Genomic DNA, 22,329 nt, shown 5'->3' on the forward strand with positions numbered 1-22,329 from the left:
TACGATCCTCCTAAAAGCAGACTGTTTCGGCAAAGTTTGTCAAATGGCAGAAATCCGCTTGCTTTAATGCCAGAATTCCCAGCTCGGTAATGCACTAGCTATCACGCTTTCTGCTAACAAGTTTAGAAAGTTATAAGTCACGAACATTAGGAGTTCAATAGAGAATGATGGTTACTTCTCAAGCAACTGCGTTTCTACAACAGCATTGATAATCTCAGAACAGAAGATTTTGATATTCTCTTAAAAATTAAAGACACATTAACTCTTAAATTTAATTTTAATTTCTATCTTTTCATACATGCATTTGAAAGAAATATTTACATTATATATTTCCTCGAAATCTATTTCTCCCAAATACAATTTATTATTAAAGAGACTGCTATTCCTGTACACCCAATGAAGTTTAAAACCATCCGACAAGTTCTTTACTTTCGCAGCACATAAAGTATCTCGCGGTAAATCTAGACACAGACAAATCCAGAAACTCATGGCGTGACGCGTCACTTCAATCTTCGCATTGCAAGTCTGCGAACGTAAACGTACCTAGACCGAGCCTGTGGCTACATTCGGGATTTCAATAAAACATGAAACACGAATTCTAAGTTATTTGTAGAACGGTAAAATTCCACAGACATTTGCGCGTTCTGCGGTGAAGCTCACCATTTTGTCCTTTGGCACCAACACCAAGTTGAACGACTATGTGTGCGGTAATGAGTAATAAACGTCATGTAACCTGCGAAATTACTGCAAACGCAGAGTTCAAAGACTAATGGAAATGAGTTTCTGAGAACTTTACGGTCGAATGGAAGCGAATGGCGGGGAACGAGGCAACGAGAATATTGTAGTGTTTTAAGTTCTACGTGAGCATTTCATTAATAAAGTTTAGAGTTTCGCGATGTTGTCTTGAATGTATTCTACATTTTCGTTCTTTATTCTACTTCAAAATCTTCGTATAGATTGCTCAATTTTTTAATGAATTCGTTCTAACGAAACTTTCTTTGAATACATAAATAAAACATAAATTAATATTTATCGAAACGTATCGTGAAACGAGTAAAATAAAAATGTATATCATATCAGCTGATAAATTTCTGAGCATTTGTTTATATGTCTTTAAATTATTTATCGTATTTGTAGGTTCTGAAAATTCCTCGAAGATTCGAGACCTAATAAATTGTACTCGTGTGTACTTAATTATGTCTTCATTTCTATACAATTTTTTCTGTATTGCTTTACAAGAATTGAGATGCAAGCAACGATAGTTCCAAGACCATTCTGCTAACGTCCAATGTCGAGAAATTCGTCGAACAATTCAGACTCGAACTTTCTTCGCTGGTTTAATAGGCTCGTTTCGAAGCTTAGTCTCGTGTTGGTGGTGCGCAGAACGCAGAGTACGGAGACAAACAAACAGTGACGGACGCAGGGATAGGAAACAGGAAAACGTAGAGAGTGGACGAGGAACGAGAACGTTCCCCTCAATTTATATAGATTGCTCCGAGTGGCGTTTCGAGTTCAAGTAACGAGCTACAATTCCGTGGCCGGACGAGTATTTCCTTCCTGAAGTGGAAAATCCATTATGTGGTCAGCCCTATAGGCAGACGAAGGGAAAGTGGATGATACGTGGACAGCCAAACTGTCGCCGTATATGTATATGTATTATTTACTCGAATCTAGAGTTAGACAATGTTGTTATGCTGATATAAATGGAGAAAGATGATTGTTTCCTAACGGAACAACAAATCTTCAGGTTGATTGGGTTTTCTACTATTACGAACCTAATTCGCGAAACCGTTAGAGTAATATAATGATTAGACTGCGTACTTTGAAATATTAATTCTATTATATTTATTTATGAAATATATTCTCCACGTGTTCTGTGTATCCAATGTTTGATTTAAAAATTATAAATTAGAATTAGCTTCCCTATTTGAACTTATAAAACACAAACTTTGCTATCTGTTTTTCTGTACAGAATTATTTTTCATTTTGTATCATAATTTATGTATAATTAGTATATCCACTATTGGAGGGTCTTCGCGGGCTTTTCATGAGAACAGTGTGAAATAAATTTAGAATTTATTCGGATCGACGTTCCTGACACATAATGGCGTGCACTCGACATACTTTCGATAATCGCAATTAAACATGGAATCTGATAAGCACCGAATAATGCGGCACACTTCTATTAGCGAATTCTTGGTAATATTCTTTTGCAGAAGCTCGAGCGTTCCCATTACAGAAATCCTAAATAAAATGCTTGTCTGCGTACTCTTCATCCAAGAATCATCGTGGCATTTTAATTACCGGTTATTCACGAAACTGATAATTATCGATATTAAGACAAATCACTTTCACTGTTCTCCTAGACTCCAAATAGTAAATATAATTCGAATGAAAATGAGATTAAATGTAAATACAGCCAGATTTCTTCGGTTCAAAAAATTGTCACAAAAATTAGACTCGTTATTAATCGGTGCGATACGAATTCCTTGAATATTTATTATATTGTTGTAACTTTTAAATAAAGCTGTTTGGAATCTATATTCTATAATTGTTCCTAAATAAACAATATTTAATAAACGCGATTCAAAACAACATAAAATTTGTATAATAATATAAAGCATTTAATTAGAAAGGTAAATACTGAAGACGACCATAGCTGCTTTTAACCCAAGAACAATAGTCTTACGAGCTACCGTTTATTCTCGGATTTAGCTACCCCCCACGATTGCATAGTGATCTACAATTGGAGCGCAGTCTGTTGATAAGGATTTTAATAATTCATCCGGACCTAATTTAACGTTCACGACGCGTATAATTCCTATTTCGTATAAATGCACTACAGAACACGGTCAGTTCGCGTATTTCCGAGAAAGAGTTTCCAGAACTCGTTACCACGAATCGAGCTTCCAACGTTGATCGAAACGAGAGCATAGTCATTAATTTCGTTAAACCGAAAAAGTTTCCCCTTTCCTTTGATTGCTGTGATTTTCTACGCATCTCACATGTCGTTCCTTGGAGACTAGCTTTTACAAACCATATAATTTCGACGTTAAACAGTCACGTTCGAGGTAATTTCCTGTATCTCAAAAATTACAACAGCGAAGATAATTTTCAAAATTGTTCTTACAGTCAGAGAATAAATAATATAAATATTCACAGTACAAGAAGATTGGTCATTCCAAAGTAACTTTCAACTAAAACACATACAAGCAGTGTAATAAGTATTCATACAGGAACCAATTCAAAATAAAACTTTATATATTTATTTTATTAATAAATTTTAGGGGAAGAAATAATTAACCAACAGAGTTAACCTGTTATTTCTTTTTTTATTAGTTTTTACTTACACCGACTGCGTATATAATCCCAGAAGTCTTAAATTTGTAAAAATATATATTTCAATTTCTGGGAAATGAAATATAGTTTCAAAGACTGCAAAGTGAATTAAATAATATAATTACAAATATTGGGCACGGAACGACGGTAGCCTTTAGATAGAAATGTCATAATTAATCCGGTTACTCGTTTATAGATTCCTGAGTTAAGAGGTATGGGTCCACGAGCTTCGTGTACTTCAGCTTACGGTCGACTGATTCAATGGATCGCTGCATCGAACTTTAGAATTCATCCATATGCGGAGATTAGTCGTATCGGTTTTACTCCGAATCAGTTTGGAAGTCCCCACTTACACGTCGAATACGGGCTTTCTCGATTATATAATCGGATTTCGAATGGGATTTCGACAGGCAAATTTCTGGTATGCGTGACATCGCGTGTTGGTCCCGCTGCGAACCTAACTGTCGTAAAGTTCACTTCCTATCAGGTGCAGGAAATGCCAACGCCAGGATGTTGACATTCCAATAGGAAAGCAGCACGCATTTCATTCGACTCTTTATTGTCTATACCGAAGCTTGTTAAATTATATTGTTAAATTATATAATCACAACAACTTGCGAAAATGATAAAATACGTTTTTTCTTATTTTGGAATATCATAATATTTTATCTGCATATTGAAAATATAGTATATGTGAATAATATACTGCAATCTAAATTGCATTAAAAGCTAAAGTCTGTTAATATACTGCTCTGATCTTGTTCAAAACAATAATAAATATTCCCTGTCACTGCTTGATTTATAATTTCTTCTATAAATATTTTTAACGAATTTTGATATTCCCATATGTATTCAATGTTATGAATGATTCTTAAAATGTTCGTTGTTTTGCATATGGTCCTTGATTGCATAACAAGTACAGATTTTATAATATTAGGCATTGTTAATAATTACTTTTATGAATACAAGAAATCGTTGTTTTCTTCCAAGGCAAATATACTCTGTTACTTGTTTATTTATGTTTCTCCGTTACTAACTGTTTTACAAGCAGGACGAGAAATTATTAAACCATCTGACCCCATTCCGGAACCCCAATTTTATATTTTTAATTTTGCTCTTCGTTTACGACTACGATATTTCCACGAACTCAGTTTCTGTATATTTTTCCAAATGTATATAAAAATAAGGTAAAAACGTACATTGTTCTTTTTGTTTGATTGTGCCGTTGCACAATCGTTACCCAGAATACTGTCGATATATTCTAAGTCAAACAAAAAACACACGAACATAAAATAATAGTTTGTTCTCATTTTTCGTTTCCAATTACTGTACGAGACTCGATCAATAACGTTCCCAACGCAGAACCGAAATATTATAATTCATTTATTATTAGAGTGAATTGTACGCGAAAATTCTTGGAAGGAATACATTGAAGGAATCGCGTGACACTTCTTATTGCAACATGATGTATCGCTTCATTCTGGGGGAACGAGCGTGTCCGGTAGTTCAAGTCGCCAGTATGAATCGCGCAGAAGTCGAAGCAAAAAGCCGATATACGGGATAGGTAATGTATTCACGAGTTTCACGCCATCGCGTCGGCACTGGAAATCCTATCCGTCGACTTATCGAGCCTCTTGTTTGTCCAACGCGCAAAAAGTCGCGACACTGTAAGGAGCTCGATAAATCGATTTGACAAAGGCGGAACAAGTATACGTAGCGGCGGTGCTGTCTGAAAAACAGCGGGCACGAATCGATCACGGCTCCACTGACACGTTACGCCAGTTTCTCTAGCGATATCACTCATGACTGACTAAACGGGTTTCGTTTGCATGCCCGATTCGCGGCGCAACCCAATCTAACCGAAAGTTTCGACGCAACGACGGGAAGGGATGCACGTATTCATTTCGCACGTTTCGCGAGTTTCATTCGCCCGTTAACGCGCGTGGCGTATTCCACCGCAACCGGCACACCCGCGGCGAATAGGGTTATTATCGGACACATCCACTGTAATTAGTCGTGGATAACGCGGCTCCTCTTATTACGTGTTTCACACTTTCCACGACACGCGACAAACGATGATTGCTACCGCATTCGTAATTTCCCGTTATTATTAAATGTAATACATGTAGTCGATGACCAGTGAATCAATTTTCCAACATCCTTGAAATCCTAAAGATTATTACCGAGGTAATTCAATTATATCATATTCAAATGTATAGGACGTTGTTACTAATGTAATTAGATATCAATTTTTGATTTCACGTGGCTTTTTAAGATTGATATAATGCATGTGGGATTGCAGACGTAATATTATATAATTTTTCAAATAAATAGCAAACTTACTGGGGATGTAATTTGACGTAATTTTCACAGAGAGTGCAAGAATTTATACATGTGTTTCTTTAATAATATACTGCTCTGATCCTCCTTTCAGAAAATAAGTGTCTCGTTCAAAACAATGATAAATATGCCCTGCCACTGCTTGATTTATAATTGTTTCTTTAAACATTTCCAATGAATTCTAATATTCCCATCTGTATCACTTCAAAGTTAGTTCCATCTGGACATCCAACTTGTACACTTCTTTCAATTTCACACAAGTGAAAATACAAGAGTTTATATATCTTTCTTCGTTGATATACTGCTCTGATCTTCCTTTCAGAAAATTAATGTCTCGTTCAAAACAACGATAAATATACCCTGCCACTGCTTGATTTATAATTGTTTCTTTAAACATTTCTAATGAATTCTAATATTCCCATCTGTATCACTTCAAAGTTAGTTCCATCTGGACATCCAACTTGTACACTTCTTTCAATTTCACACAAGTGGTTGCAAGCATTATTTTATAATCCGATTGTTGTCATTTTCATTCTCATTCTAATGATACATTTCCACAGGCATCCAGTTACAGTGTTCCGTGAATTCCACCCAGCACCCAGTTTGTGTATTTAGTGTGGCAGGTTACGAAAGAGTTAATTAGACGGTTGCAAATGTTGTCCGTGGCTGCGAGACGACGCAATGACGTCGGAATTGTGCGTCGAATGTACCAGGGTTGGCCACGTGACCGAAAACGTTTGCATAATTCTGTAAATGTTGAGTTTAGGCGAGAATGACACTGTTTGCACTTGGCTACGCTGTGCACTATTCAAATTTCACTTCCCTTGTGCAATCTCATGAATTTCAAGGGCATTTCTATGTTTGCTTTTTCAATTCATACTGAACTCTTTGTTAGATATGTGGTGGCATCTTCTGTCCTCGCCAGTAAAAGGAACATCGCGCGTTTGCGCGTTTCTCACAAGTACTCGGTCCCGTACTTGCGCTACTATGTACTTGTACTCGGTACTATGTCCACTGCTTTTTTTCCTCGGACCTCTTTTTCTTTCACTATCTGTCCTTTTCTACGTTCTACGCTCTACTTGAGGCAAATGTAAACACAGAATAAAAACCTCGACTGGATAACTGCAATGTTTGGGTCCCGATTTTCTTGCACTTATCCAGTCTTTACTGTATAAGGCATACCCGACCTACCCCTCTCGCTCTCCCCTCAGCAGTACGAAAGGATTCGTTTAAAGCGAAATGTTTAAATATCTCATGAAGGGACGAAGCTACCAGAAAAATCTTGTTACAAAAGTGCTTTAGTTCAAGTGGATAAATTATGTGGTGTGTATAATTTTGTTGTAAGTGGCGGAGAAGATATAAAAAAACAAAGTAATTTTTTTAAACGACACCTTAAATATCTTTATTCATACTGTACGCAGTTTAGACAAATTCACCGACCCTACTACGTGATCACTTATTGTAACGTAAACCTTTAAAGTGGAGCTTGAAATTTGTAGGTTTAACGCAAATCTTCACTTGATCAAAAAAAAGATAAAGCATCCATAGGTCAAATTGTCCCTTGATTACTATTGGAATATAGGCGGTGGAATAAATGAGCTAGACTTTTCTTTTTCAGTTGACTTTAAAACTTTATTAGAAACACCAGGAAGGGCACGTCGGTTCTGCACGAAAGAAGCAGCTCGAATGAATGAATGTGAGATCACTAACGAAATTCTTCGTACTATAGACCCTATCGGTCCCATACTTCGTCTAAACAACCCAAGATGGGACGCAGCTGCACCCTCTGGACTTGTGTCTAGGAACGAAACCCAAACGCGCACAGATGGTTTTTGTAACGAAAACTTTCTCTTTTAGTGAAGAGAAAATCCAACAACTACAGCCTGGGATTTATATAGCCAACTCTAGTTAAATACAATTACTTCCTAAAAGAGGAAACAGCCGAAAGGGTCTGTATCGTAATCCCAGCTGACCTTGACACTTTCAGTAGACGGTGTAAATTAACGCCGCGCTGACACAGCGCCAAGTGCTATCCGTACCGTGCTTCGCACGACTGCAATCCCACATGCATCCCCGCGAACCTTTCTCCAGCAACCCTCTCGGAGCTCGGAGGTCTCCGCGTGGGCATCCCCCGGATCGACGATCGGTCTGAGCCCGTTCCGTTCACCGGCCTACCGTAGGTCAGGCACTCTCGTGACGTTATCTAGGTCAAAGAACCAGTTCAACAACTTGGAACGACCGCGTACGACAGACCGTCTGTCGACGCCGACCCGATGTCGTCACGCGACGCTATTCTCGACGTAGCTGACGCGTTATCCGTCGGTATAAATAGCGGCTGAGCCGGTTTACGATCGACTGCGGAACGATGACCGTTCGATCGAATCGGTTCAACTGGATGCTAGAACAGCAAATTTCAACGAACAAAATCCACGAATTTTCATTGGGAAATACTTAATACGCCGGAGGTCTTGTTTAAATGGTTGGAAATCTCACGAGGGGAAGAAGCTATAAAAAAATGTTTTTGTTAAAGTTATTCGGTATAAAGGGGGGACATTATACGGAGTAAACAATTTTGTTGTAAGCGAAGTGGAGAGGGTGAGAGATTTAAAAAGGAAATTTATTTTTCGAAATGGTACCTTACTTATTTTTATCCATAGTATGATAGAATTCGGTCAGAGAGGGTTCAGAGGGTGCGACTTATGGACGGATCTGTAATCCTGGTTCTGTAATCCTGCAATGTTTCATTCAAATCGAAGGAGGGGGACACTTCATAAATGCTCCTTGTTAGAAGAGCGGCTCTAACTATCTAATGGTAATCAGAGACTTCCCACTTGATAACGAGAACGGCAGTCCGCTGGGATACTTCCGTGCGTACGCTTTATGCAAATGTACTTGAACTATCGTCCCGCACTGTTTCTGAATTCGATTCATGGCCCTTTCATTCGCGATTAATGGAACGAATCCAAGATGGTGGTTAAAATGGAATTGGAAAAGTTGGTGTTCCGTCTGGAATGATGAGTCGTTTTGACGTTAATACCCAAGGATAACTCTAAAACAACGTTCCAGGACATCTGGAATTTCGTGATGTCAAAACTAGTTTCAGAGTGCGGTAGAAAGTCGATTAATCGAAACGATGATCCTAGGAATGACTGCTTGACGGAAGGCATGATGTAAGTTCTGGCCTGCTCGTAACGTATTTGAAGAAAGGTTGTTGCAGTCACCGAGCGATGGTCGAAACCACTATCTAGATATCAATTTTGAGTAACGAATGTTGCAGTTTTTATTAAACAATAAAGTGTGTGGTTTTATTAATTGTTACAGTTTGTAGTTTTATTGAATATCTTACTCAGGAATGCTATTACAACATGTGTTAATGGTCAGGGCTCATGAATCACACACACACACACACACCTGTGCGCATACAAAGATGGCCACACAAATAAAAAACGAATAGCTTCTTATTCCATGTAATGAATGAATCGAACTTTGTTATATACTGTAATAATTTCGATATTATATTGTTAAACATATACAGGATTTTCTTTCAACATCTCTAGTTACTTAACTATCAAACGCTTTAACAAAATGTTTCCGATGTCATGTACTAATTGTAGTACGTTCTTTTTGATTTCAGAGTTCGTGTCGAATACTACGTGAACGAGAACACGTTCAAGGAACGACTTCAGCTGTACTTCATCAAGAACCAACGTTCGAGTGAGTATAATTTTTTTTAAATACAGCTAAATATTTTAATCAATAGTGATACTATAAAGGTGTAAAACCTCACTCACTACAAACCACCTTTTATACGACTGCCAAAAACTCTCCTCTCAACGCCGCGAATTCAAGATAAACCTGCATACAGCCCTCACCCTCGAAAAACACATTAAAGATACCATTCAATTCCTTGACGAAACCAAACTCTTCCACAAAATATAAGTTATTCCAGAATTCGACGCTAATGACGTTGATGTCGATGCGACGTAGAACATTAAATAAAAAAGAAAGATGTAAAATCTGTTCGTACGTAAGGGATGATCTCTGGAACTTCCGAACCGATTCTAAGCAATGCATGCTATAAACAATTTTCATGTCACAAAAACCAAGAGAGTTAGTTAAGGGGCCTTCACTTTGGCACCCTATATTTTCAATTAATTTATGCAGCAAAATGTCGACGAAGGATCACCTTAGCCCCATGGAATAAACACTCGATGCCCGTCACGAGCAGAAGATCGTTTACCCTTTATCGACGTCTGCCGCTCGCTGACGGAGATTGTCAAGCTTTTGTTCGCGAAAAAGTTCACAGCACCGGAAATTCCTTTCCGAGGCACGTTACCCGTTGCATGCCAGCAACGTAATTTCGGCGAACGCCATGATATCGTGACACGGGCAACCATGTGAATGTCCGCCGGGGCCAGGCATAATCTTTTGAAGCTGTTGGCAGCAGCCGATAACGGATAACGTGCCGATACCAGCCTCGATCCCTGCGTATCCGCCCTCGCATCTGCACGTCGAACGCGGTGAGATCGATGCCTTGCAACGCTACAAGGAAACGATTAAAATAGCCTGTTTCCTGCTTGTTGGATGTCGATAATCTTCAACACACATTTCAGACACGTGACAAATTCGTTTCTCCTGATTTCGCTCGAACCTTTGCTCCGTCGAAGCGCGCGACAGGTGCCACGACAGGGATTTTTCTGAAATTTTACTTCAGCCATTCGATCTTGCGAAATGGACCAGGTGATTCTATTCGTGTACATTTTATCCACTTTGCTCGCTTTACAAGCTCAACACTTCGACTGCCGCGCGATATATTAGGTTGCCCCAAAAGTTTCTCTCGCGATTTACGCTCAGTTGTTCAGTCTGGCACTGTTTATACAAATAAACAATTTTATCTCGTAGAAGTTGATGTTATTCTTTTTAGTCATCGTCTAACTATCGTGGACGATATTTTATTCGGATTGTAGAGTTGTTCTCTATTTCTTACACTTTTTAGTATGGAAAATCAAAGAATGTTGCATCGTTTAAAAAAGAAACAGGCAACAGTACCAGCGATACCATAAACGAAATTTGCACTATTTACGGGAATAGTTCTACAAATGTTAAGATAGTAGTTGGTTCAGTTACACTTAAAAATTCTCTTCGTGGTAGTGAAGAGTCATTAGGAGCGATACAAATCCCAATAGTAATTAAACAAAGTAAAATAATTATACATCATCTAAATATTCTTGAAATCTCTGAATACTCTAAAAGACATCTATCTAAGAGTAAAAAAAAACCTACTTCTACAATGTTACATTATATGTTGGGCCACACACCAAACAGCGAATTTCTTTTGAACATGATAGTTTCTTTTTTTTGTTTCAGGTCTGAGGATACGATTGGCAAATCTGTTTTTTAAGCTGTTAACATGCTTCTTATACATATTCAGAGTCATCACCGACAACGACCCAACTTACGCGACTTGGTGAGTTGCGTTATGTTTATATTGAATTTGAATGCATATGTATGCTTAACCTAGAAAAGACTGGAGCGCGATATCTATCAAACTATTTATTAAATAATTTTTACATTCGTGTTAGTGAAAAGTACAGAACCACGGATCTTAATTATTGTTGCAATTGGTCACAGCATGACTCGAATCCAAGAGTCGAGAGTTGAGTCTAATAAAATTTTCCTTTCTAGCACGTTTCTTATCATTTAGAACAATTTACCATTGCATTTTATACAAAACAGAAGCCTATAAACGCCACTATGTTCTGTTTATGCGTTTTAATAGAATCCTGGAAAATTTCTTTGCCGTTATGTCGTTTCATTAAACCTTCGCATAACGAAGATTCCGCTAAGCCCTGAATTTATACATTTGATTAGAGGCTTGCTATATTACTTTAGCGGAAGATGACTAAATTTTTCGCAAAAGCGAACGCACGGTTTTTGTTATCAAGATCTTCCTACTGTTTTATCGGGGACGTTTCGCAGCGACACAACGACCCCAGAAGAATTTCTTCGCAGGGCAAAAGAACCCATTCCGGCTCGCGATTTGAACGCAACGTTTATGCAAGGTTACGATATTTTGTAGAACGAGGGTCGTGGCTGAAAATAAAGCCGAGATAAGACTTTGCAGCTGAAACGGTATTGCGTTTTCCTGCCGCGAGTCTCTAAGAGCCGCGATACTCTTAAAAAAGGGCTAAGGTTCCTAGACGCTCCACCTCTGCATCCCATCTATCCCTCTAGCTGCTTTCTCGTTCCCTCTCTGTTTCTATATCGTCCCTTATCTCTTATACTTTGTAAATTACTGTCTCTCCGAGCGTAATATTTTCCTATGCTTCCTTTATTGCGTTTTTCATTTGTTCGGTGACACTGTATTTGTCCGTCTAACAAGAGCGTGGACGCCATAATTCCCAAACGACGTAACATACATGAATAAAAATAATAATTATCTATTAGATGCTAGAAACTCCGTCCTTCAATTTGAATTAAAAAATACAAATTTAGTATTCTTATCACAGTAAATATTCCTAAGTAATGTTTGTGTAATAATGTTTGATTAATAATTCTCTGAATTTCTCGTAACAGTAGACCAAGCGTAAACGAGAAGTTCCGCCAGTTAGTTTTTAATCATCGACTGATGCTTTTAAAAATTTTCTTTCGGCTCCAACTTCCCTAAACTGTGACGAAAGCTTTTAAAAAATGTCTACCCTGTCCGCAGCTACTGGAACTTTATTAGCCACTTTTAAAAATCCTTTTTCTAGTTATGGTTGCACGCCCGGCAACAAGACCGAGTTCCTCGCGTCCCAGAACCTCACGGAGGAAGAATTTCAGGAGCATCCGACCATCAACTGGGACGCGATTTTATGGGTGAGAAGACCGTTGGAATTGTGGGTCGTCCAGGTGATCCTTGCAATAGTATCGCTTACGGAAGCCCTGCTACTCGCCTACTTAGGTTACAAGGTACGCATCCTTTCATCCTTAGAAATTTGATTTCGTGCATAATATTCGATGGGCTCGACTCGTTCGACCGCTTAAATTTCCCGCTCGAAGTAGCTCGCTCCTTTATTGCCTCGCGGAAACGTGGAACGAATAAAATGAAACAATGCCTAAACGCTCTTAATTAATCATCGTTAGTACTCGGCTCTTCGAGCCTGCTCCTGTAACGGAAACAAACAAGCTTCTTGCAGCGTAGTTAAATTCCCGTTCCGCGCAACTCGCAATTGAAGCGTACAAGTTTCGTTTAACTCGAAAGGGTAGCGTGTCAAAATAATACCATTGTGATTAATACTGTAAGCTTTGTGAGCATATCTGGTATTTTACAAGAATTTAAAGATCATTTGTAATTTTGTTTTATTTACAAGAATTCAGTAACTGAAATATACAATTGGTTTGTGTTTTACTTAAAAAGCAAAAGGTAATTTGAATTGTACGGTGAATTTACGTTTTGCTTGAAAAGGAAATTACAATTTAGTTTATAAAATCAATATTCTATTTGTCATTATAGTATTAGATTATATAGATTAATACTGTACATTTTGTGAGCATATTTGATATTTTGGAAGAATTTGAAGATCATCTGTAATTTTCTTTTATTTACAAGGAATTAGTAACTGAAATATACAATTGGTTTGTGTTTTACTTAAAAAGAAAAAGGTAATTTGAATTGTACGGTGAATGTACGTTTTGCTTGAAAAGGAAATTACAATTTGGTTTATAAAATCAATATTCTATTTGTCATTATAGTATTACACAAACAAATTTACGATCTGTCTTATACAATCCATTTGCGATTCACTCTGAACGAATGAGTAATTGAACAACCACCCGATAAAATGTTGTTTATCTTTCAATGAATATTAAAATTTCGTTATCCAGATGAGAATTTCATTCATCACTGGCATCCTATACACGCTGCCCTCGGTAAACTCAATATTCCTCGACGCTTTTCAGTGCGACAATAAGGCGGCGAGTTATTTCACAGTAGTAACGTTTTGAACGCCTCACTGTGCATTCTCCGACGTACGTTTCTCTCCTTTACATCGTTGCTCGCTTCTGCATGATACGTCGCTCTGCTCGCCTAAATCGCTGGACATTCTCCCGAGCGATAAATGAAACAGGAATACGGATGCTGAAAGTTCGCATCGCCGCGGCGCGCGGAACGGGGTCAGAAACTTACACACCGCGATCGACTGTGAAAGCTTTCCCAAGCCTGTAGCCAATTTGCTGGCTTCAGCGGGGAAACGCTTTTACTTTGCCGCGTGAGTCTACGAATTATAATTCTTTTTTTTTTTTTTTTAACGCGTCAGGCGAAAATTCACAAAGAGTACGCCCGATCACGGAGAACATTCTGAGAGGAATCTCGCTGAAAATGCGAGAGGTCGATATGCTTTATGCATTCTCGGCCAGGTGTGAGAGAATCTGGAATCTCGATGATTATTACGATAATTCGATGACAATTGGCATATAGTTTGAAACAGTGGCGCACGATCGTTTTCGGTTATTAGTCAAATGACAGAAGATACATTTTTAAAGTAAATGTAATGCACATTTGTACGTAACGATAAAGACTGATATTTTAACACTCTTCAGTATTACATTGCTGATTAATCATAGTTGATGAAAATATGATAAGAGGATACGATAAGAGGAATTTAATATTTGCGGTTTCGTTTAATTAAAGTTAATTCAAATTATGCTGAGTTAATGATGTACATATATTCGAAATGAGAAGTGAAAGTTGTTTGGTCAGGGATGATAATATGTATGATACATAAATATTTTCAGTATATAATATATTACGAACGAACGAACTTTATACGTTGTTTCATTTTGTGTAATTTTTTGAAGTCATTAAAATTACTGAAGCAACAAAGAAAATATTATATTCAGTCTTGCTTCCAGCAATAACGTAAAAGTACTCGAACCTCATTTTCCATGATTTTACTAAAACGAAGAAAAAATAAACGATCAATAAATTACTTGTTATCTGTCTAAAATTTCCTTCGCAGTGCGTTAAAAAAAATTGATCGTTAAACTAGTACCTTACTCTCAGCTGTTCGACGTCAGAATTAAACTCGTAACATTAGAAAATATCGGACTAAAGTTGATTGAAATTCATTACTAGTCGAAAGTCGATTGAAATTTAATGTCCAGTCGGTGCGACTCGTTTGTAAAAATTTTCGTAACGAGAAAACACGAGCAAAATGTACAGTTTATTGTCAGAGTAACTCGATTCATTCTGATTTACAACTACATCGTGCAATATAAAATTCGAATCTGAAATTCCTCGAACATTTCCGTCCGTATTTGAGCGATGTAGAACGCTTCGCTGCTTTACGCTCAAGCTTCATCGTCGTTCTGCAGTTTCGTCGTGATTTTTTTACAGATTCAATGAACACATGACAGAACACGCAATTTAAACGAATTTCACGGAGAAATGAAGAACGTCATGGGAATCGCGCGTTAAAGTTTCCACGGTTGGTCTTGTCGAGACAATTTGGACCGATGCAATTTCGTCGCGGTGTATGTTATACAAAAATTTTGCCAACTCTAGGTCGACTTGTAGGTAGTCGCAAAACATGCCCAGTTCAATTCGAAAGTTTTCCTCATTTCGCTTCAAAAAGTAAACCGGAAAACCTCCGGAAGTCTTACGACGGAGCCGCTGGGAAGTTTGTCTCGCGCAGTTCACATAAATTCCAATTTCATTTCTGGCTTCAAGTCTTTGTTAGAAAAAAAAAACAGAACCAAAAGACTTTGAACGTTCTTATTCCGTATTGACTGCGACGGAACATTCGAAATGCTTCGAGTCGTACAACATGCGCTTCCTAAAGTTTCTTCGACAGGACTATAAATCATTTTGGAACATATTATACCACGATATAGACAGTTAAATTAAAAATTAATCTTGGAAATCAATAATATTTGCGCCATTTAGTCTTAATCGACCAGATTCGATTAGTGCAACTTAAAATTGCTGCGAATCGTTTATATAATTTCACGTAGACAACCATTTGGTCAGAGGATTAATTACATAGAAGTAATTGAAAATAGAATTCAGTTCATTGGATAGAGTTTGAATTAATTCACTGTAATTGCAATTATTTATAAATATGGAAGAGCAACGAAGGTAAAATACAATAAAACTTTGCTACTAAGCCTTCCATTGAGAAATTTATTTTATCTTGACTTAGGTTCTCTTAGGATTTCTGATCAAACTCGGAGTAATTAAGATATCGAAGAAAATAAATATCGAAGCAAAGTTTTAACCACCTACAGATTTTCAAGAGTATTAATTTGGTAACGAAACTGTTAAAGATATTACAAAATTATTGGAATCGGGCTCCCGGAGTCCAGTGACTCCCAGCGACTGTAAAATTATTATTCAGCGGTGTCAGATATTAACAAGCCGGTTGCTTTCCACGTGCACGGATCCGAGATAGGATCTGCAACGCCATGTAGCTGGTGTAGCACGCCATTTGCTAATCGAGCATTCCGGCGACCCGATTCGTCACGTTGTAACAACCGACAAACTCGATAACGTTACATTGATAACGTATAAGCGTTGATAATCGAAGCTGCCCCCGCCAGTATGCTCCTGTTGTAAAATTTCGATCTACCTCTGGGAAGTGTGTCGTTAATCCTCGACTGGCCCATGAAACTTAGATGCACGATATAAAAACGTTGTTATCAACTCGCGAGATTAGAAATCCAATCGCTCCGATAATCCGCTCTCTTTTCCACCCTCGTTCTTTATCTTCTCGTAGTTGGAGTCTGTCGTCTTTTCATGATTCGGCGGTGTCGTTAATGGTATTATCGTTCTTGTCGTTACTACTATTGTTATAACTCACTATAACTTATCGTAGTTATCGTTATTGTCGGCTGTTATTGTTCCAGCGTCGGGTTTATCGTCTCGGATGTGTTCTACGCGCGATGGTTGGAGGAACGCTTCTTAACTGTTTCCTGTTTCAGAAAACCCCATTGCGAAAGAGAGAATTTTGTAGATACTATGGAAATGGCTCGGTGACAATTTTCAGATCAAATGTATAATTTTTGATAAAATTATTACGAAATGGCAACATTTTTTGTTACGACGAAAATTTATTTGCTGTTTAAATCGTAATTTTAGTTTAGAAAGCTAATATATATTCACAAATTTTAGGTTGTGTTAAATATTTGGAGCTCTAGATGAAATTATGTAACTTGACGATAATTTTAAGTACAAATATATAATTTTTGAACAAATTATAATGATATGGCAATATTTTGTGTTATGACGAACATTGATTTGCTGTTTAAATCGCAATTTTATTTTAGAAAGTTAATATATATTTAAGATTGATTTAAACATTTGGAGCCCTAGATGAAATTATGTAACTTGGCGATAATTGTAAGATCAAGTATAGATATAGAGTTTCTTGATATTGAAACGAATATCGTCTGAAGACCCAAGATACTCGTGGTTAGAACGTGTTCAATTGGCCGCTCAGGACCACTTTATGTACTGGTTTCCAAGTGTTCGCATGTTAGGAATGTTTACCTTGGGATTCTCGGTCTCGTTATGTACTACGCATGCTCGAGAAACTTCGATACTTACCGTTACGACATCAATTCGCCTCAATTTTTAAATACTCGAATATCAATTAGACCGCAACTTCTTTTCGAACCTTCGCAACTTCTTTTAATTTTCGTTAAAATGGACCCAACAAACATTCGAGTCTATAAATTTCTATCAAATATTTTGTTTTCCCAAACCAAGCGACTTCAAAAAGTTTGTAAATCACTATCCAACTACTCAAGTACTGAAGTACATCCTCCACAAAATGGCTCCCGATTTGCCAAACAAATACCTATACCTACCCTACTTACGACACCTACAGTCAGTCACATAACTATTCGTACCCTCTATCTCTATCGAACACATTTGTCGAAATTAAACAGTGAGCTTAATATTTCCGAATAAATGTTTCATTATGAATATGTATATCCATAAAGTTTATTCTGGGCTCATTCAAAACCCACCTCGATTCTATCATGGTTTGGATTAACTTCGATTAGTTAAATGACTTGTCTTAGAGACACCTGTTCCAGTTAGATACAAAAATACTTCACTTGTTACTAAATTGAATAATACATGAAACAATTGTGTATAATTTACAGTCAGTCTCATAAGTACTTGTACGTCTGTTGAAGAAAGTCTAAATGAAACGATCAGTTTTACGTTTCCAAATAAAGATTTTATTGTAAATATATTCGGGAGTGAACTTCACACATGTGTATATTTATAATAAAAAATTGACGTGGAAACATCGAGCCTATCGTTTAATTTCAGACAAATATCTACAATAAACATAATTTGTCTAAATGAAATAATCAGTTTTATGTTTCCAAATAAAGATTTTATTGTAAATATATTCAGGAGTCGACTTCATACGCGTGTATATTTACATTAAAATATTGACGTGGAAACATCAAACCTATCATTTAATTTCAGACAAATTTCGTCAATAAACATAGATGGTACGAATATTTCTGGAACCGGTTGTACTTCGCGAATCTGTGCAAACTACCTCGCCCAAAATTGAAACGTTGTTACACGATGCTCGAGTACATATTCCTTCCAGCCAGTAATGCAGCCTCGATGGAACGTTCCTCGATGGCAATTGATTCAAATCTTCTCGACGATCGTTCGAATGCCAGCGCAGCCATCATAATCAGGCAATGATCTCGCGCTCGGTACTCCGGCTCGTCGAGTTGACCCAAGCAATTCCTCAGAAAATGGGATGACGTAGAATCGCGCGGTCCCAAGGCTTTCGGACTGCAGTCCATCGCCGTGGAAGAGAGCTCGTTGGAGTGTCGGATATTGAAGTGGGCTCGAGTTGGCGGAGATTCGGTCAGAAACACCGGGTCTCTCTCTGCACGTGAATGCTCCAACGCTCGAGCACGCGTACAAGCAAATAGAGACACGAAACCAGAGTCGGTTTATACGGTTCGTAACCTGTGGGTTTGGCCCGAACGGAATTCTATCACGGCTAGCGACTAATGATCGTTGAATGGGGCACAGTAACATCGATGCGTGCTCCTGCTTCCTACACGGCTAACGTCATGTTCGTCGTTCTCGATTTACGGAGTTCGCTGACGAGAGGATTCGTTGTCTGATAGGGTTAAAGGGGGTTTGGTATTGTCGGAGGAAACTTGACGCGATGAACGCAGCGATTGCGCGGGCAAGTGAACGAGGAGCTTCGGAGATTCGCGAAGATCTTAAGGGGATGTTTTATTGAACTTGGAAGGAATAGTGAAACGCGATTGTTTCTTGAGTGAATTCAACGATTGAGGACACACGATTTAAAAATTACCGACGTTATCGTTTAGGTCGAATTCAGGTCCATATTTATGCACACGAAGAAAGACTAATTTTTCTCTGAAACTATACTATTGAGATATTTTTAACATTTTTTCCATACTAATTTTAGTCCAAGTCAACCCTAAAAATTAAATTACATTTAATAATTCAGGACTGAAATGGTTACGGTATCAGGTCAGCCTATAAGTTCATGTTGCAGTCTGAGTCAATATTTAATAAAAGAAATTATAGAAATTTTATAGTGACAATGTAATGACTACGTCAGAAAGGTGGGAAAATACTGTAAAACCAGAAAGATTACCTTTTGTTATAGCACTTAAGGCTGTGTTGCACATATTAATTTGAGTAGCAGAAGAAGAAGTTGCACGAAGTTGTACGACGAACTGATACTTCCTTTTCTTGCTACACACATCTTTTTTCAATCTCTTTTAAATCGAGAATCTACAAAATGATGTTGTAGAGATCGAAATAAGTGATAGTTCAAGATAGTTCGAGATACACTAGCTCGTCGTGAATACGAATTTGCATTATTACAAATATACAAATTTAATTCCACAAAACAGCAGAGCTATACAATTATTATTACCGCTCAGTTTTCACGACGATGAATATTTTTGCTCAATTCGCAGTCAACGCGAGCCGACCCAAATTTTCTGTGTTCCTTAATCTCTTTGCGCCAACGCAATGCTATTATTGGTAAAACAACAGGTTGTTTGCGAAACCGCAGAAACGCCTGAGTATGTATTCACCGGCTCGCTTATTATTTTTAATAAACTTTGACGTGGTCAAAGATTTGGCAGCTGTTAGTGAATGGTCCGCAGCAGACCCACGACGTTGTTTGTTATACATTTACGGATCCCTAGACAGTGAACGATACAAAGAGCGCTCCTTTTCCACGGCAGCAATTTAACGAAATGAAATTCGTGGTTCGAGGAACTGGGCTTCAGAAAAGACGAATTTCTTTCTTGGTCGTCCGTTTCCTTCCAAATATTGCGATCGTTTGCTGTTCGTCTCAATGGTTATGAATAATCATGATCGTATAATTTTTTTGTTTTTTTTTTTAAACTTCGCAGATTGATGAGGTTTTGAGAAAGAAGACAGAATGAATTTCTGCTCTCTGAAAGGCAATGATCGTTGATTGGCCTGTCCCATATTCTCCAACCAAAACGTCTGTTATAATCGCAAGAGGTACAGAATGTCAAAATTTTTGAGAAAAGCGGATTCCATTAACCAGGAACGCTTTTGCAAGCTTTAGGTCGGATTATCAACGTCTGCCGAATGTAATATTGCGCTCGAGATACTAAGGAAGGAAGACCGTAATAAAATTGCAGTCCCGCGATGAATCTCGAGATATATAACGTTTTACTCTTCTCTGTTTTGTTTTATCCCCGTGGCTCACAACGATGAAAAGGGAATCGGTACTATTGCAGATTCTACCGAGTTCACCTAAACTCTTTGATAAAACTTTGACGACTTTAAGCAATGTAAATGCCAAGAAAATAAACTAGAATAAAAATTCTATTCGTGTCTTTTCCATTAAAATAATTATTCTTAATTTTTCTGGTACCTAACATTACCTAATATTATCATTCCTAATAATCCTCCTAAACGTTTCTAGTAAAATAAACTTAAAACTTTAAACTACGTTAAACTTTAAAATTTCGTCTTGAGAATTTTCTTTTTGAATTGAAACGGAAATTCGTTAAAAAATCTCAAATATTTTCGAGCGCAGTACACGAAATAGAAACACTGAAAATTGATCATCAGCGAAAACATTCCCCCATTCGAATAAACCATCAAGCATGTAGACACTATTTGACACTGCTGGGATACGATAGTGGAATGTAAACAATCATAGCTGATCACTGAATAACGATAAGAATGACAGTATTGATTTGCACGTGTAGTGTCGGTAGCCTAGCATAGCAACGCGCTGAAGTTTATCCAACAATCAACTTTAAACTACGATGATCAGCTTTATGTTGATCCTGAATCACCAACGAGTATCAACTGTTGATCAGTTTATGCGCTAGTTATTTCCCAGAAATATTAATCGTCGTCGTTGTCTTCAATTTGAAAACCTGTCGAATTCTTCCAGAAAGTAAGATATGAGAACTATTCGAACATCGCGTATTTCTAGTGCATCCTCTACAAAATGAAGAAAAAATAGGAACATTACACTTGAACATGTTCTCTCGTTGATATAAATTCCAATATCGTAGTTAAAGGGTTAAGAGGAACGAGGACAGTGTACGGTATTTTTCGCTTAGCCGTAGGCCTTAGAAAGCCTGACCGAAACGTCTGACCCAATACGATCCGTAACTACTTACAAGATTGATCTTCCTCTCTTCCACCCATACTACTACTTCGGCTCGCGTTTGTTGATGTACAATTTTGTATGGAAATTTTCTAGAGTATTGACAAAATTCAAAAAAAAACAACAATGAGAGCTACTACGTTCCAAGAGCTTGTAACTCTCTAAATAACTGATCAGTTTGAGTGACATCGATTGAGATATTCTTTCCTGTACAACCTCAAGCAGTAGCATGTATAATAAATAACGAAAGACTGACGGACATATCGAGAATCAGATAGGAATGACGGAAAGCAAATATTATCCTTATCACAGTTTTCAAACACAAACAAAAAAGCTTTGCCTCATTAGTCAAGTGTATGCGTGTCCGACGAATTTTCATAATTGATATTAGAAATAAATTCCTCTTTGATTTTTAGACCAAACCTTACAAATTATTACGTTTAAAATGAACGCTTGGAATTTCGTTCAGTTTTGCTCTGAAATTAAAAAGAAGATTTAATACTTTTAAATTTATTGACTAATACTCTCAAATAAGATGACTGATTTTCTCAAACACAAAGCCTCGTGAATAAAAATATTGTTTTTTACTTTAATAGATTTAATTTTTCGCGTGAAATCACCTCTTACACAACAGCACCACGTCGTATGAGACGCCGTCTATGTATCTCTAGAGAAATTGCCCTCAAGTTCGGTCACTTATATTTCAGTCCTTACTTGCAGTCGAGTTGCTACCTGGTTTTCATTGTCAGTTACTTGGCGCTCTCGCGTGAATAACGCTTAGCGTTAATTACAGATAGATATCCATCAAGATGGTTTAGTCTGTAAACTAAGTTACGCTTCGTGCTGCAACAAGAACTATTACTGAAATATGTTGTACAGTTAGAACACACATAACTCCATCTTCGCTTCTCTTGCTTGGATTTCAACGTTCGAATGGTTTCGATATATGGTTTCGAAATATGCCAGAGATACGAAATACATG

General features: G+C 37.5%; 1 protein-coding gene across 11 annotated transcripts in view; it reads left to right on the forward strand.

Moving 5' to 3' along the window:
• Positions 1 to 22,329, forward strand: part of LOC128875411 (potassium channel subfamily T member 2) — a 217,497-nt gene that overhangs the window by 150,937 nt on the left and 44,231 nt on the right. For all 11 annotated transcript variants that reach the window (XM_054120963.1, XM_054120962.1, XM_054120957.1 and 8 more), the window contains 3 exons: positions 9,314 to 9,393; positions 11,047 to 11,146; positions 12,432 to 12,630. In XM_054120963.1, coding sequence (XP_053976938.1) covers positions 9,314 to 9,393; positions 11,047 to 11,146; positions 12,432 to 12,630 — 379 coding nt within the window. The remainder of the gene's footprint in view (positions 1 to 9,313; positions 9,394 to 11,046; positions 11,147 to 12,431; positions 12,631 to 22,329) is intronic.

This window comes from Hylaeus volcanicus, chromosome 4 (assembly GCF_026283585.1).
Source record: "Hylaeus volcanicus isolate JK05 chromosome 4, UHH_iyHylVolc1.0_haploid, whole genome shotgun sequence".
Classification (NCBI taxonomy): Eukaryota; Metazoa; Arthropoda; class Insecta; order Hymenoptera; family Colletidae; genus Hylaeus; species Hylaeus volcanicus.